General features: G+C 36.0%; 3 protein-coding genes across 3 annotated transcripts; all 3 read left to right on the forward strand.

The window, feature by feature from the left end:
• Positions 1 to 600: 600 nt before the first annotated feature.
• On the forward strand, positions 601 to 4,172 carry LOC130956530 (receptor-like protein 36). Its single transcript, XM_057883578.1, has 2 exons — positions 601 to 1,399; positions 1,476 to 4,172. Exons 1-2 carry the CDS (start codon positions 701 to 703, stop codon positions 4,038 to 4,040), a joined length of 3,264 nt encoding a protein of 1,087 aa, XP_057739561.1. The 5' UTR covers positions 601 to 700; the 3' UTR covers positions 4,041 to 4,172.
• Positions 4,107 to 10,621, forward strand: LOC130957842 (receptor-like protein 36). The gene is made up of 5 exons (XM_057884687.1): positions 4,107 to 4,115; positions 4,262 to 4,864; positions 4,941 to 5,433; positions 8,243 to 8,869; positions 9,071 to 10,621. The coding sequence occupies exons 1-5, from the start codon at positions 4,107 to 4,109 to the stop codon at positions 10,543 to 10,545; spliced, it is 3,207 nt and encodes a 1,068-aa protein (XP_057740670.1). The 3' UTR covers positions 10,546 to 10,621.
• A 1,518-nt stretch (positions 10,622 to 12,139) lies between these two features.
• Positions 12,140 to 15,716, forward strand: LOC130954439 (receptor-like protein EIX2). The gene is made up of 2 exons (XM_057881175.1): positions 12,140 to 12,862; positions 12,939 to 15,716. The coding sequence occupies exons 1-2, from the start codon at positions 12,176 to 12,178 to the stop codon at positions 15,498 to 15,500; spliced, it is 3,249 nt and encodes a 1,082-aa protein (XP_057737158.1). The 5' UTR covers positions 12,140 to 12,175; the 3' UTR covers positions 15,501 to 15,716.
• Positions 15,717 to 17,610: the final 1,894 nt, after the last annotated feature.

The raw sequence follows: 17,610 nt of genomic DNA on the forward strand, positions 1-17,610 counted from the left end.
TTAAATTAAATGTGTATATTTAAAATACTTATTAATTAAAAAGTGAGAAAAGTAAGACAAGTGTAAAAAAATATTTAAAATCTAAAATCTAGTAAAATGTTTTAATTTGTAAGTTAAGAGTATAGAAATAGTCAAAATAGGACACTAACTTCACTCTTTTAATTAAAAAAGGATTTATCTTTCTCTTTTATATTTGATAGTGGTTACATTGTAGTTGATAATTTTCAATTTTCCAAACAATATTTGGGTTCTAATAAAAATAATGTTGAGCTAATATTTATGAATTTTCTTATATTAATGAGAGAGTGGCATGGAATCCATATCTGATTGCTACATGCTTTGTTTTGCCGTGTTAATGAAGGAAGGAAAAAATGCATATCATGCCATAAACATCTACATATTGATTTAAAGAGTGACAAGGATATAACAAAGAATTAGACCAAATTGATACATTTTTTTCCATGCGTATTTGGTACTCCTGGATTAATTAGAAACTGAGAGAGAATCGCTCAAAGACTTTTAAGATAAGCATTGGAGACTAAAACTTTACCACACATATTCAAGACTCTTGGAACGTAAATTGGTTTGATTGATTATTCCATTCTCATGATTATGTATATATAATGTGGTTGAGTGAGTGGAGTGAAAGCCATTCACAAATTAAATATCATCAATAATATCTATTTATATTCCACTGAAAATGGGAATTGGATACCAAAATGTTGCTGCATGCGCAGTACTGGTACTTGTGATGGTGATGGCTGAAATTGCAGGCATTTGTGCAAATTCAAGTACTCTCCTCCACTCTCCATGTCTTGAAAGAGAGAGGCAAGCTCTTGTGAAGTTCAAAGCATCCCTGAATGATTCATCAAACTTGCTTTCCTCATGGCATGGCGATGACTGCTGCCGATGGAAAGGGATCGGTTGTGATAATGTTACTGGTCATGTTGTCGTGCTTGATCTCACCACTCCTTATGAGAAATGCTGGAGATCCATTTCAAATATTGGACGACAACACTACTACATGTTGGAAGAATATGGGTCAATGACCGACGAGTACCACTACTGTTACTCTTTATGCAATCAACATTTAGAAGCTGGGAATGTTAATTCGTCGCTGCTGGAACTGGAATACTTGACTCATTTGGACTTGACTGGAAATGACTTCTATGAGAGTCCCATACCCATGTTCATTGGTTCTATGCAGCGCCTGAGGTATCTGTCCCTCTTTGCTGCTGGTTTTGGCGGGAGAATACCCAGCAATCTTGGAAATCTCACCAACCTCCACTTTCTTGATCTGAGTCGGAATGCATTTTCACCAGACAGCAACATCAATTGGATTTCTCAATTGCCATTGCTGGAACACCTTGATATGAGCTCTATTTACGATGGGTTGCAGGTATTTGTCCTAACTTATTACTTGGATGGTTAATAATTCATGGACTTGACAAAGTTGCTTCTTCTTCCTCGCTCAGGTTAATATTATTAATCGCACCATCAGTGCTCCTAATCTTCACTTCTTAAGTCTTGCCGACAATGGATTTAGTGTGTCAAATTTGTATGCTTTACAAAACATGACATCTCTTGTGCATCTTGATCTCAGTGGGAACAATCTTACTTCAGTTTCATCTTGGTTTGGCAACTTCAAGAAACTTGAGTATCTTGATCTTTCATGGTGTTATCTTCATGGCCCAATTCCAAATGCTTTTCAAAATGCAACTTCCATTGAATTTTTGGACCTTACTAAGAGTAATTTTGACTCTCTTCCATCCTGGTTTCACAAGTTTAAAAAACTCAAACATCTTTTTCTTTCATCTAATAACTTCCAAGGTACAATTCCCGTTGCTTTACAAAATATAACTAGCATCGAGTCCCTTGACCTTTATGGCAACTCTTTTACTTCAGTTCCATCTTGGTTTATTGAGTTAAAGAAACTTGTCTATCTCAATCTTTCAATTAATAAATTAACATCTATGGAATGTTCCATTTCATCCATTTTGAAAAGCATGTGTCACCTGAAAAGGTTATATATAGCAGGAAATAGACTCCGAAAAGAATCCATAGGAAACAATGATTTGTCTACCTGCATTAGACATGGTTTGGAGAATCTTGACTTGAGTGAAAATGAATTTAACGATCAGTTGCCATCTTGGTTAGGACAACTTGAAAATCTAGTCAACCTTGATCTCCAAGAAAATTTTTTCTATGGTCCCATTCCCTCTTCTTTTGGAAAATTACTGAAATTGAAAAATTTATATCTATCCAACAACAAGTTAGAAGGGGGCTTTCCTGATTTCATGGGACAACTTGTAAATTTACATGTCGTCGATCTTTCAAATAATTCATTTAATGGAACAATTACCCAAAATCTTGAGCAACTTGTAAATTTACAACATTTTAATGTCTCAAAAAATTATCTAACGGGATCCATTCCTTCGAGTCTCGGTCAACTTATAAATCTAACTAAACTTGATTTGTCAATTAATTATTTAAAAGGAATCATCCCTACAAGTATTAACCAGCTTGTAAATCTTAATAGGCTTGATCTTTCAAGGAATAAACTAGATGGGAGAATTTGTATTGATTTTCAAAAACTTGTGAATCTATCATACCTGGATCTGTCTTCAAACAAGTTGGATGTAACCATTACAATGAAAGAAAGTCAGCCTTTGATTTTCTCAAAAATGTTGTATTTGAATCTCTCCCATAATCAAATCAGTGGTTCACTTCCTGGACATATTGGTCATATAATGCCCAATTTGGTGAACTTGCGTCTTGGAAATAACCTCATAAATGGTTCAATTCCCAATTCATTGTGCCAAAATGACCAGCTGGAAATCCTTGACCTTTCAAACAACAGATTATTTGGTGAAATTCCAAATTGTTGGAAGGATAACCAAAAATGGGAAGAAATAAATTTGTCATTCAATGAACTCTCGGGAGCTTTTCCGAATTCATTTGGGAATCTTTCCACCCTGTCATGGTTGCATTTGAACAACAACAACCTTCAAGGGGAGTTTCTAGTGTCTGTGATAAGTTTGCCATCGTTGATCATTATGGATCTCGGAGAGAATAAACTTTCTGGCACTATCCCATCATGGATTGCAAAATCATTTTCTTCACTGCAAATTCTAAGATTGCAGCAAAACATGTTAAGTGGTAGCATTCCTTCACAGATATGCAAACTAATAATGCTACAAATTCTGGACCTTTCCCAAAACAATTTACACGGTTCAATACCTTCATGCATAGGCAATCTTCCAGGAATGATTCAGAACCCATCCCTCACAGCATTGGGTCCCACTTTCCGTGATTCTCCGCCGGTGGCTGTGGCTTCAACTGATGAGTGGCAAGCTGAGGAAGTCGTTGAATTCATGAAAGGAAGAGAACTTGACTATAAAAAGATCTTGGATCTTGTAGTCATCATGGACTTGTCCGAGAATAATTTGGTTGGCTCCATTCCAAATGGAATAACATCACTTGACAGATTGCATGGCTTGAATCTATCAAACAATCATTTGATAGGAGAGCTCCCAGACATGATTGGGAATATGATATCACTTGAATCCTTTGACGTTTCAAGCAACCAACTCTCAGGCACAATTCCAAGCAGCATGTCAGCTTTAACATCACTAAGTCATTTAAACTTGTCACACAATAACTTCTCTGGCCCAATTCCTACAGATAACCAGTTTTTAACTTATGATCCATCCAGTTATGCTGACAACCCATATCTCTGTGGATTTCTTCTACCCAACAAATGTGATTATTCACATCAAGTTAATGGGAGCACTGAATTTGAAGATGAAGACAGCAACTTAGATAAGTTGGAAAAGTGGTTGTTCTACTTTGTCATTGTAATTGGCTTTGCAACTGGATTTTGGGGAGTTATTGGGACTTTGTGGTTCAAGAAAAATTGGAGGCATGCTTACTTCAGATGGGTGGAAGATTTAGCCGACACGATCTATGTCACAACTGCAATAAGAATGGCAAAATTGAAGAAGTGGATGATGATGATGAGAAACCGTGTTGTTGTTTGATCATGTGTGTGTTTTTATTTTTATTTTGAAGAATCAAACGTAGCAATAAATTAAGGAAAGTGAAACATGTTTGATGTATGTATATGTATATGTACGAATTTGAAATATAGATTGTCATTTGATGTTTAATCTCCTGAAAGAGCCTCTGCATAAAACAGAACAATATATGTAACAAAGTCATTAAACACTAAGTCATTAAACAGTATATTTAAATTGCAGAGTTATGTATCTCTGCAAATTCAACGACTCTCCTCCACCCTCCATGTCTTGAACGAGAGAGACAGGCTCTTATGAAGTTCAAAGCATCTCTGAATGATTCATCAAACATGCTTTCCTCATGGCATGGCGATGACTGCTGCCGATGGAAAGGGATCGGTTGTGATAATGTTACTGGTCATGTTGTCATGCTTGATCTCACCACTCCTTTTGTGAAATGCCGGAGACCTATGTGGGAAGAAGAATATTGGTTAAGAAGTGATGATGAGGACAACTGTGGCCTTTTATACAGTCAATATTTAGATGCTGGGAATGTTAATTCATCGCTGCTGGAACTGGAATACTTGACTCATTTGGACTTGAGTGGAAATCATTTCTATCAGAGTCCCATACCCATGTTCATTGGTTCTATGCACCGCCTCAGGTATTTATCCCTCGGTGGTGCTGGTTTTGTCGGGACAATACCCAGCAATCTTGGAAATCTCACCAACCTCCACTTTCTTGATCTGAGTTGGAATGAATTTTCACCAGCCAGCAACATCAATTGGATTTCTCAACTGCCATTGCTGGAGCACCTCGACATGAGCTATATTTACACTGGGTTTCAGGTATTTGTCCTAACTTATTGCTTGGATGGTTAATAATTTGTGGACATGACAAAGTTGCTTCTTGTTCTTCGCTCAGGTTGATCACACCATCAATGCTCCAAAACTTCAATTCCTAAGTCTTGCCGGCAATGGACTTACACTGTCAAGTCCAAATGCTTTTCAAAACATGACATCTCTTGTGTATCTTAATCTTCATCTGAACCATCTTTTTTCAATTTCATCTTGGCTTGGCAACTTCAAGAAACTTGAGTATCTTGATCTTTCCGATTGTGGGCTTCATGCCCCAATTCTAAATGCTTTGCAAAATACAACTTCCATTGAATCTTTGAGCCTTTCTGAGAACAACTTCGACTCTCTTCCATTCTGGTTTCACAAATTTGAGAAACTTAAGCATCTTTATCTTTCATCTAATAAATTCCAGGGTCCAATTCCCGATGCTTTACAAAATATGACTAGCATTGAGTCCCTTGACCTTTCTGACAATTCTTTCACTTCAATTCCATCTTGGTTTATTGAGTTAAAGAAACTTGTCTACCTCAGTCTTTCAGGTAATAAATTAACATCAATGGAATATTCCGTTTCTTCAAACAACAACAACAAAGCCTTGTCCCACTAAGTGGGGTCGGCTACATGAATCAAACGACGCCATTGTGCTCTGTCATGTATCATGTCTACAGAGAGACCGTTTACATGTAGATCTCGTTTGACCACCTCACGGATGGTCTTCTTAGGTCTTCCTCTGCCTTTCGCTCTTTGTCCATCTTCCATCTCATCCACCCTCTTGACTGGATGTTCTATCGGTCTTCTTCCCACATGTCCAAACCACCTGAGACGCGATTCAACCATCTTTTCCACAATGGGTGCTACTCCAACTCTCTCCCTTATATCTTCATTCCTTATTTTATCCAATCGCGTATGACCACTCATCCATCTCAACATCTTCATCTCTGCCACACTCAGCTTATGTTCGTACTCCCCTTTAGCCGCCCAACACTCCGTACCATACAGCATAGCCGGTCTTATAGCGGTGCGATAGAATTTACCTTTAAGTTTTAAAGGCACTTTTTTGTCGCATATAAAACCAGATGCACTCCGCCATTTTGACCAACCTGCTTGGATCCTATGATTTACATCATGTTCAATCTCTCCATTATCCTGTATGATGCACCCAAGATACTTAAAACTTTTAACTTTTCGTAGGATGTTTTCTCCAATCTTCACCTCTATATTGGAGTTTTCCCTTCTCAGACTGAATTTACATTCCATATATTCCGTCTTGTTACGGCTTATGCGCAGACCATACACTTCTAGAGCTTCTCTCCATAACTCCAACTTCTTATTTAGGTCTTCCCTTGACTCTCCCATAAGGACGATATCATCGGCAAAAAGCATGCACCATGGCACAGGCTCTTGGATGTGCTCTGTGAGTACTTCCAAGACTAATGTGAAAAGGTATGGACTTAAGGATGATCCCTGGTGTAATCCTATACCAATAGGGAATTCCTCTGTCACACCACCTTGAGTCTTCACACTAGTTGTGGCCCCATCATACATGTCTTTGATTGCCCGAATATATGCGATCCTTACTCTCCTCTTTTCTAAAACCTTCCATAAGACCTCCCTTGGTACCCTATCATACGCTTTTTCCAAATCAATAAACACCATGTGCAGATCCCTTTTATTACTACGATACCTCTCCATCATCCTTCTTAATAGGTATATCGCTTCAGTGGTAGATCTGCCTGGCATAAATCCAAATTGGTTCTCTGTTACTTGTGTCTCTTTTCTCAACCTCCGTTCTATCACCCTTTCCCATAACTTCATAGTATGACTCATAAGCTTAATCCCTCTATAGTTTCCGCAACTTTGTATATCCCCCTTATTCTTGTAGATAGGTACCAAGGTGCTCTTTCTCCACTCATCAGGCATCTTCTTTGACCTTAAAATCTCATTAAAAAGCTTGGTTAACCAGTTGATGCCTTTTCCTCCAAGACTCTTCCAAACCTCAATCGGGATATTATCAGGTCCTACTGCCCTGCCATTTTTCATCTGCTTTAGAGCCTCTTTTACCTCGAAGTCTCGAATCCTTCGATAGTAGTCAAAGTTTTGATCTTCTTCCCTTGTGCATAATCGACCAAGGCTCGGAAGAGTCTTCTGTCCCTCATTAAATAACTCGTAGAAGTAGCTCTTCCACCTTTCATTAATCTTCTCCTCTTGAGCCAACACCTCTCCATCCTTATCCTTTATGCACTTAACCTGATCCAAATCTCTCGTTCTTCTTTCCCGACTCTTTGCGATTCTATATATACATTTTTCTCCTTCTTTCGTGCCCAAAGACTGGTAGAGACCCTCATATGCTCTTGTCCTTGCTTCACTTACAGCCACTTTTGTCTCTTTCTTAGCCGCCTTATATTTTTCCCAGTTATCTGCATTGCGGCATAAAGACCACTCTTTAAAGCATTTCCTTTTTATCTTTATCTTTTCTTGTATACTTGCATTCCACCACCAGGACTCCTTGTCTCTTGGTCCTATTCCTTTAGATTCACCAAAACTTTCTTTTGCTGTTCTTCTAATAACTTCTGCCATCTCCCTCCACATCTCTTCCGCGCTTCCATTCCCATCCCACTTTGCCTCTTCTCCTACCCGTCTTAGGAAGATTCTTTGTTCCTCACCTTTCATCCGCCACCACCTCGTCCTTGGGTTCTTCGTATGATGTCTTTTCCTCAACTTTTGCTCAACGCGAAAATCCATGACGAGCACCCTATGTTGTGTTGTCAAACTCTCTCCCGGGATAATTTTACAGTTAATGCAAAATTTCCGGTCGACTCTCCTCAACAAGAAGAAGTCGATTTGAGAGCTTGTCATGCCACTCTTATAGGTTATAAGATGTTCGTCTCTCTTTTTAAAACATGTATTTGCGATGAGAAGATCAAAAGTTGAGGAAAAGTCCAAAATAGTTTTACCTTCGGCATTGATCACCCCGAAACCATGGCCTCCGTGAATACTCCCATATCCAGTCACTTCTCTCCCAACATGGCCATTTAAATCTCCTCCTAAGAAAATCTTATCTCCCAAAGGTATGCCTTGAACCAAACTCTCTAGATCCTCCCAAAACCTTATCTTGTGTTGTTCGTCTGAACCCACTTGCGGTGCATAGGCGCTAATCACATGGAAAGCACCTCCCTCTACCACTAGTTTGATAGAGATGATCCGATCTCCCACCCTCTTGACATCCACTACGTCCTTCTTCCACTGCTTATCCACAATTATTCCAACCCCATTCCTATTCTTCACCTTTCCTGTATGCCAAAGTTTGAAACCAGAAGTATCCAACTCCCTAGCCTTTGCACCAACCCATTTCGTTTCTTGTAGGCACATAATATTCCGTTTCTTCCATTTTGGAAAATATGTGTCACCTAAAAGGGTTAGATTTATCAAGAAATAGACTCCGAATATCCATTGGAAATAATGATTTGTCTACCTTCGTTAGACATGATTTGGAGAATCTTGACTTGAGTCAAAATGGATTTAGTGATCAATTGCCATCTTGGTTAGGACAACTTGAAAATCTAGGCCGCCTTTATCTCCATGATAATTTTTTCTATGGTTCCATTCCCTCTTCTTTTGGAAAATTACTAAAATTGAAAATTTTAAATCTATACAACAACAAGTTAGAAGGGGACGTTCCTAATTCATTAGGACAACTTGTAAATTTACATGTCGTCGATCTTTCAAAAAATTCATTTAATGGAACCATTACTCAAAATCTTGGACAACTTGTAAATTTACAACTTTTTGATGTCTCAAATAATTATTTAAAGGGAATCATTCCTCAAAATCTTGGAAAACTTGTAAATTTACAGGTTTTTGATGTCTCAAATAATTATTTAAAGGGAATCATTCCTCAAAATCTTGGAAAACTTGTAAAGTTACAAGATTTTTATGTTTCAAATAATTCTTTAACGGGAACAATTCCTGAAAATATTGGACAACTTGTAAATTTACAAGTTATTGATCTCTCAAAGAATTATTTGACAGGAACCATTCCTACGAGTGTTGATCAACTCGTAAGTGTAACTAGCCTTAATTTTTCAAATAATTTTTTGAATGGCTCCATTCCTAAGGGACTCAATCAAGTTGTAAACCTGCATACACTTGATCTTTCAAGAAATAAGCTAGATGGCAGAATTTGTATTGATTTTCAAAAATTTGTGGATCTATCTTCAAACAATTTGGATGGAACCATTACAATGGAAGAGAGTTGGCCTTTGATTACCTCAGACATTTGGTATTTCAATTTGTCCCATAATCAAATCAGTGGCTCACTTCCTAAACAGATTGGTGGTATAATGCATTATTTGGAGAACTTGATTCTTGTAAATAACCTTATAAATGGCTCAATTCCAAAATCATTGTGCCAAAATAAGCACTTGAGTATCCTTGACCTTTCAAAGAACAGACTATCTGGAAAAATTCCCAATTGTTGGAAGGATAACAAAGCATGGAAAGAAATAAATTTGTCATCTAACAAACTCTCAGGGGCTGTTCCAAGCTCACTTGGAAATCTTTCTTATCTATTTTGGTTGCATTTGAACAATAACAATCTTCAAGGAGAGTTTCTAGCATCTGTGAGAAATTTGACACAGTTGTTGATTATGGATCTCGGAGAGAATCAGCTTTCTGGCACCATCCTATCATGGAGTGCGAACATGCTTTCTTCACTACAAATTCTAAGATTGCGGCAAAACATGTTGAGTGGTAGCATTCCTTCACAGATATGTGAACTATCATCACTTAAAATCTTGGACCTTTCCCGCAACAATTTAAATGGTTCAATACCTTGGTGCATACGCAATCTTCGAGGAATGACTCTTCAAGTTCCCACTTTGCCTCCTACTTCACCTGTTGCTGAGGCTCCCGCTTTGCCTCCTGCTATACCTGTTGAGGATGCAGCTTTCGATGCACCTGCTCCTGAGACTCCTGTAAAAAATTGGCAAACTGAGAATGTCAAAGAAGTCGTGAAAGGAAGAGAACTTGACTACATAAGAATCTTGAAGCTTTTAGTCCACATGGATTTGTCCGAGAATAATTTGGTTGGCTCCATTCCGAAAGGAATAGCATTGCTCGACGGATTGCATAGCTTGAATCTATCAAACAATCATTTGATCGGAAAGATCCCTAACAAGATAGGGGATATGAGATCACTTGAATCCTTTGATGTTTCAAGTAATCAACTCTCGGGCACAATTCCAAGCAGCATGTCAGCTTTAACATCACTAAGTCATTTAAACTTGTCCTATAATAACTTCTCTGGACCAATTCCCACAGAAAACCAGTTTCCAACTTTTGATTCATGGAGTTATGCTGGCAACCCATATCTTTGTGGATCTCCTCTACCCAACAAATGTGGTTATTCACATCAAGTTCAAGGGAATAATGAATTTGAAGATGAAGACAGCAAAACAGATAAGTTGGAAAAGTGGTTGTTTTACTTTGTGATTGTAATTGGCTTTGCAACTGGGTTTTGGGGAGTTATTGGCACTTTGTGGTTCAGGAAAACTTGGAGGCATGCTTACTTCAGATGGGTGGAAGATTTAGCCGACACGATCTATGTCACAACTGCAATAAGAATGGCAAAATTGAAGAAGTGGATGATGAAGAGAAACCGTGTTGTCGCTTGATCATGTATTCATGTGTGTGTTTTTATTTTTATTTAGAAGAATCAAAGGTAGAAATAAATTAAGTAAAGTGAATGATGTTTGATGCATGTATGAATGTATGTGTATGCATGAATTTGTAATAGAGATTGTCATTTGATGTTTAATCACCTCTTTTGATGCACCAATTTTCTTAAATTCCTATTGATGTAATTTTCTCTGAACCTTGATTCAATGCAGCAGTAACCATACCCCAACTGTTATGTAACTATACACTTAAAAAGTTAACTAAATTTGTATTTTGAAGAAATTAAATAAGAAAAACCATAATCAAACACACCGTTAAGATCTGTATTAAAATCAATTGTAGACCTGTTTAAACTTCTTAAGAAACTGACTAAGAACAAGAATCTCAGTCAATTGAATCAGCAAAATGAAACAATGATTCAATCATAAAAGACATTCCATCTGAACGATGAGTAGTGACAGATGAAATTATTGGCTTCTCAATGTATGTACCTCGAAACAATTAAGAAGTTCCATTGTACTCAAACCGCAACAAGTGGCCATGATGCAGAGAGTAATAAGCAATAAATTTGGTCATTATATGAAGAAATATTATAAGTATTGAATAAACTTTTTTTAATACAATAATTAAGTTTTTTTTTTTTTGACAGGTAATACGATAATTAAGTTACTTTCATTATTTTTATTTTAATTTAAATAACCTTAAACGCAATCCTACTAATCTAGCTTTAATAATTAGGATGCAAGTTGTTGGACCTACAGGATAATAATTTCCTTCTTGGTCTATATGGTTTGTGTTATTGCTCTGTGGATTTGTATTGTTGTCTCTTGTAACTCTCACGTCCCTTGCTGGGAGCTTGTAAGCTCTGAAGTATATTAAATAAAATTAAACAAAAAACCTTGATTGATTTTGTTCATTATTGTTGCCGTGGTGAAAAATATTGCCAGTCTATTTTTTATAAGAATAACATTACACACGACTGCCAATGATAATAGCTCAAATGGTATAGTCTCCCCATATTCAATTTAAAAGTTGTGGGTTCGAGTCTCTTATCTTTGGTTAAAAAAAAACAAAAAACATTACACACGACTAATAAAATTTATTATTTTTAGTTATTATTCTATCAACAATATAGATACACGTATTAAATTCTAAATTTTAAAAGTATAAAAATAAGATGTTGATTCCGGGTGTGGACTAATATCCAGTGTTATAACTTATAATTGATTAACTTAGGTACGAAGAAATTACAACGAAATTATAATCATTGACTATCGTTGGTTGGCGTAACAAAGGGTGAGAGATTTATTGGGTCGATTAATGCATGGGTCATGCAGAGTTGAAAAAAAAGAGTGGCATCCATCTCAGATAGTCAGATTGATATACATTTTCTCGACACGTATTTGTCACTGGAGAATGGAGATTACAACTTTACCCCGCAAGAGTCTTGGTCTTTGAACGTAAACTTTGGGTTCATTATTATTCAATTCTGCTTCTTCCGAGAAAGTAACCATGATTCATGACTTGTTCATGATGAGTATGTATATATAATGTGATTGAGTGAGTGGAGTGAAAGCCACAAACAAATCAGATATCATCAATAATATCTATTATATTCCACTGAAAATGAGAATTAGATACCAAATTGTTGCTGCATGCGCACTATTGGTACTTGTGATGGTAATGGCTGAAATTGCAGGCATTTGTGCGAATTCAAGTACTCTCCTCCACTCTCTGTGTGTTGAAAGAGAGAGGCAAGCTCTTGTGAAGTTCAAAGCATCCCTGAATGATTCATCAAACATGCTTTCCTCATGGCATGGCGATGACTGCTGCCGATGGAAAGGGATCGGTTGTGATAATGTTACCGGTCATGTTGTCATGCTTGATCTCACTACTCCTTATGTGAAATGCAGGAGATCCGAGGCACAAATTGAATACACGCCGGAAGAATATGATTATGAGGAGGTTATATCAAGTGAATGTAACCCTTTCATCGATCAATATTTAGAAGCTGGGAATGTTAATTCGTCCCTACTGGAACTGGAATACTTGACTCATTTGGACTTGAGTGGAAATCACTTCTGTTGGAGTCACATACCGATGTTCATTGGTTCTATGCACCGCCTCAGGTATTTATCCCTCTCTGATGCTGGTTTTGGCGGGAGAATACCCAGCAATCTTGGAAATCTCACCAACCTCCACTTTCTTGATCTGAGTCGGAATGAATTTTCACCAGACAGCAACATCAATTGGATTTCTCAATTGCCATTGCTGGAACACCTTGATATGAGCCATATTTACACTTGGTTTCAGGTAATTGACCTAACTTATTACTTGGATGGTTAATAATTCATGGACTTGACAAAGTTGCTTCTTGTTCCTCACTCAGGTTGATATTATTAATGTCACCATCAGTGCTCCTAAACTTCAATTCCTAAGTCTCGCCCACAATAGACTTAATGTATCAAATTTGGATGCTTTACAAAACATGACATCTCTTGTGCATCTTGATCTTTCATGGTGTTATCTTCATGGCCCAATTCCAAATGCTTTTCAAAATGCAACTTCCATTGAATTTTTTGTCCTTTCTGGAAATAATTTTGACTCTCTTCCATCCTGGTTTCACAAGTTTAAAAAACTCAAACATCTTTTTCTTTCATCTAATAACTTCCAAGGTAGAATTCCCGATGCTTTACGAAATATGACTAGCATTGAGTCCCTTAGCCTTTCTGATAATTCTTTCACTTCAATTCCATCTTGGTTTATTGAGTTAAAGAAACTTGTCTACCTCAGTCTTTCAAGTAATAAATTAACAACGATGGAATGTTCCGTTTCTTCCATTTTGGAAAATATGTGTCACCTAAAATGGTTATATATAGCAAGAAATAGGCTCCGAAAAGAATCCATTGGAAACAATGATTTGTCTACCTGCATTAGACATGATTTGGAGAATCTTGACTTGAGTGAAAATGAATTTAACGATCATTTAGCATCTTGGTTAGGACAACTTGAAAATCTAGGCAGCCTTTATCTCCATGATAATTTTTTCTATGGTTCCATTCCCTCTTCTTTTGGAAAATTACTAAAATTGAAAATTTTATCTCTATACAACAACAAGTTAGAAGGGGATCTTCCTGATTTTATGGGACAACGTGTAAATTTACAGGTGGTTGATCTTTCAAATAATTCATTTAATGGAACGTTTACTCAAAATCTTGAACAACTTGTAAATTTACAAGATTTTGATATCTCAAATAATTATTTAAAGGGAATTATTCCTCAAAATCTTGGACAACTTGTAAATTTACAAAATTTTGTTGTTTCAAATAATTATCTAACGGGATCCATTCCTTCGAGTCTTGGCCAACTTATAAATCTGACTAACCTTGATTTGTCAAATAATTATTTAAAAGGGATCATCCCTGCAAGTCTTAACCAACTTGTAAATCTGTCTTTCCTTGATCTTTCAAGGAATAAATTAGATGGGAGAATTTGTATTGATTTTCAAAAACTTGGGGTTCTATCACACTTGGATCTATCTTCAAACAATTTGAATGGACCCATTACAGGGGAAAAAGGTTGGCCTTTGTTTATCCCAGAAATGTGGTATTTGAATCTCTCCCATAATCATATCAGTGGCTCACTTCCTGATCATATTGGTCATATAATGCCCAATTTGAGGTCCTTGATTCTTGGAAATAACCTCATAAATGGTTCTATTCCAAAATCATTGTGCCAGCTTGATTTGAGAGTCCTTGACCTTTCAAAGAACAGAATATCTGGTGAAATCCCCAATTGTTGGAAGGAGAACGGAGAATGGGAAGAAATAAATTTGTCATCCAACAAACTCACAGGAGCTTTTCCAACCTCATTTGGGAATCTCTCCACTCTGTCATGGTTGCATTTGAACAATAACAGTCTTCATGGAGAGTTTCTAGCATCTATGAGAAATTTGCCACAGTTGTTGATTATTGATCTCGGAGAGAATCAACTTTCTGGCACCATCCCATCATGGAGTGCTAACACATTTTCTTCACTACAAATTCTAAGATTGCGGCAAAACAGGTTAAGTGGTAGCATTCCTTCACAGATATGTGAACTATCATCCATTAAAATCTTGGACCTTTCTCGCAACAATTTAAATGGTTCAATACCTCGCTGCATAGGCAATCTTCGAGGAATGACTCTTGAGGCTCCCGCTTTGTCTCCTACTTCATCTGTGGCCGAGCTTCACAATTCGTCTCTTACACAAGAATCTGGTTGGACAACTGAGGATGTGATAGAAGTCATAAAAGGAAGAGAACTTGACTACATAAGAATCTTGAAGCTTGTAGTCATCATGGATTTGTCTGAGAATAACTTGGTTGGCTCCATTCCAAAAGGAATAACATTGCTCAATGGTTTGCATAGCTTGAATCTATCAAACAATCATTTGATTGGAAAGATCCCTAACATGATAGGGGATATGAGATCACTTGAATCCTTTGATGTTTCGAGTAACCAACTCTCGGGTACAATTCCAAGCAGCATGTTAGCTTTAACATCACTAAGTCATTTATATTTGTCATACAATAACTTCTCTGGACCAATTCCCACAGATAACCAGTTTTTAACTTATGATTCATCGAGTTATGCTGGCAACCCATATCTCTGTGGATTTCCTTTACCCAACAAATGTGGTTATTTACATGAAGATCATGGGAGCAGCGAATTTGAAGATGATGACAGCAACTTAGATAAGTTGGAAAAGTGGTTGTTCTACTTTGTCATTGCAATTGGCTTTGCAACTGGGTTTTGGGGAGTTATTGGGACTTTGTGGTTCAAGAAAACTTGGAGGCATGCTTACTTCAGATGGGTGGAAGATTTAGCCGACACAATTTATGTCACAACTACAATAAAAATGGCAAAATTGAAGAAGTGGATGATGATGAGAAACCGTGTTGTTGCTTGATCATGTGTTCATGTGTGTGTTTTTATTTTTATTTTGAAGAATCAAAGGTGGAAATAAATTAAGGAAAGTGAATGATGTTTGATGCATGTATGAATGTATATGTTAGATACAAGACACTAAACTGGATAAAGGATTTTGTGTATTATTGAGTGCATTCAAGTTGTCTTGAATGATACAATATAGAAGTGCTAAGAGAATCGAAATAATAAAAACGTAATATCCTATAATAAATATTCAAATATGCTAAATAATGCTAATTGATCCTAATTATATTCTAACAGTATGTATATGCATGAATTTGTAATAAAGATTGTCATTTGATGTTTAATCTCCCGAAAAACCTCTGCATAAAACAGAACAACATATCTAACAAAGTTCTAAATTGAAGTTGAGTTAATAGCTCCCTTCTGCAATTCACCTCTTTTGATGCACCAATTTTCTTAAATTCTTTTTAATTTCATTTTCTCTGAACCTCGATTCAATGCAGCAGTAACCATACCACAACTGTTACGTAAGTATACACTTCATTTGTGGTTCAATATACTTGCTGGTTACAGAGGGCAGAGGCTATTGATTCAATTTTGTTAGCATTCATTCTATAACAAATAATGTGCAAAGGAACACACACCTAATGATCTAATCGAATAAGATTAGTAATTCCTTAAGCTTGTGGAAAGTAGTATATGTGTCCAAATGGTCTTATATATCATGTAAAAAAATAATAATGTCAAATGATTCAATTCTCTAGCGATATACTATAGCATTATACATAATTTAGTCATGATGACAGTAAATTATTTGGTTCAATTAAAACACTAATTCTCAGTTGATTGAACATAACAAAGAAGCAATGAAACCTCTTTTTCAGTTCATCACAATCAGTTAGTGGAACAACAATGCTAAAATATAAACCATGGGGGAGGGGGCAAATAAGATAAAAGATTCAAGATATGGTCGATATAAACAGATTTCAAGAACATAAAACCATTATGAGTAATGAAAAAGTATGTAATGAGAAAAAAAATTAAGAGGAAACTAGCAAGACAACTACTAAATCATACACATGCTACATTGCAGCTTTTATAAGACTATTAAAAACTGTGTATGAGAATATGCATATTTCTCAAGGTGTATTTGGTCCGGGGAAAAATAAGAGCTACATCTTCACTAAGATGATAAAACAAGAGACAATATTTACAAGAGAGATTGTCCATAGTAGATTTTCAATTTTACAAAATAAGTGCTACATATTTACTAAATTACTTGGTTTAAGAGCTCCTGAAGTTCTAATGGATTTCTTAATCATTGGCTCTATAAATATGAGCATCAAGCACTGGGTTTTCTCCATTAATGAGCTCAAAGACACAAACATCTCCAACTTTTAAATCATTCTAAAGACTAAAAGGCCGCCAACCATTCGAGATATAGGCAGCAGCTGCTGCGGGATAACAGAGCAACTTTGCAGGCCACAACTTGCCTTCGTACCGTATATCTACATTCTGCTCCTTGTTTTCAAAATACTTGATGTAGAAGGAAGCTTTAAAATTCTGCATAATATATAACATTATGTAACAATAAATACACCAAAGTTTGCATGATATTTAAGTTTCCTTATGGATAAATGTATAAGCTTAAACTTAGAACACCTACAATGGTGAATTCCTCTTTCACTTTTTTCTGACACATAGGAACTCTAACCATTGGAGGAGAGAAAGAATGAGTTCCCGCACGGATCTCAAGATGAGGGAGTCCCTCTAAACAGGGACTCAAATTAACCAATAATAACTTGCCATTTGGCAAATTATTTTAAAAAATAATAATATAAAATCTGAAATAATTAAATAATTATATTAAATAATGAAATAATAATTAAATTAGTAATAATTATAATAAAAATTATATTAAATAATTATATTTTTATTTAATTAATAATTTATATTAATTATTTATATCATAATTAATATTGAATATTATTTATATTATTATATTAAATTATAATTAATTAAATTTACTTACATTAAAAAATAAATTTAATTTTTACACCTTACAAAATAATTCTTAGTTGAGTTAGTTATTTTTATTTTTAAAATTTAAAATGTTAACGATATTA

Source organism: Arachis stenosperma, chromosome 10, assembly GCF_014773155.1.
Source record: "Arachis stenosperma cultivar V10309 chromosome 10, arast.V10309.gnm1.PFL2, whole genome shotgun sequence".
Lineage (NCBI taxonomy): Eukaryota > Viridiplantae > Streptophyta > Magnoliopsida > Fabales > Fabaceae > Arachis > Arachis stenosperma.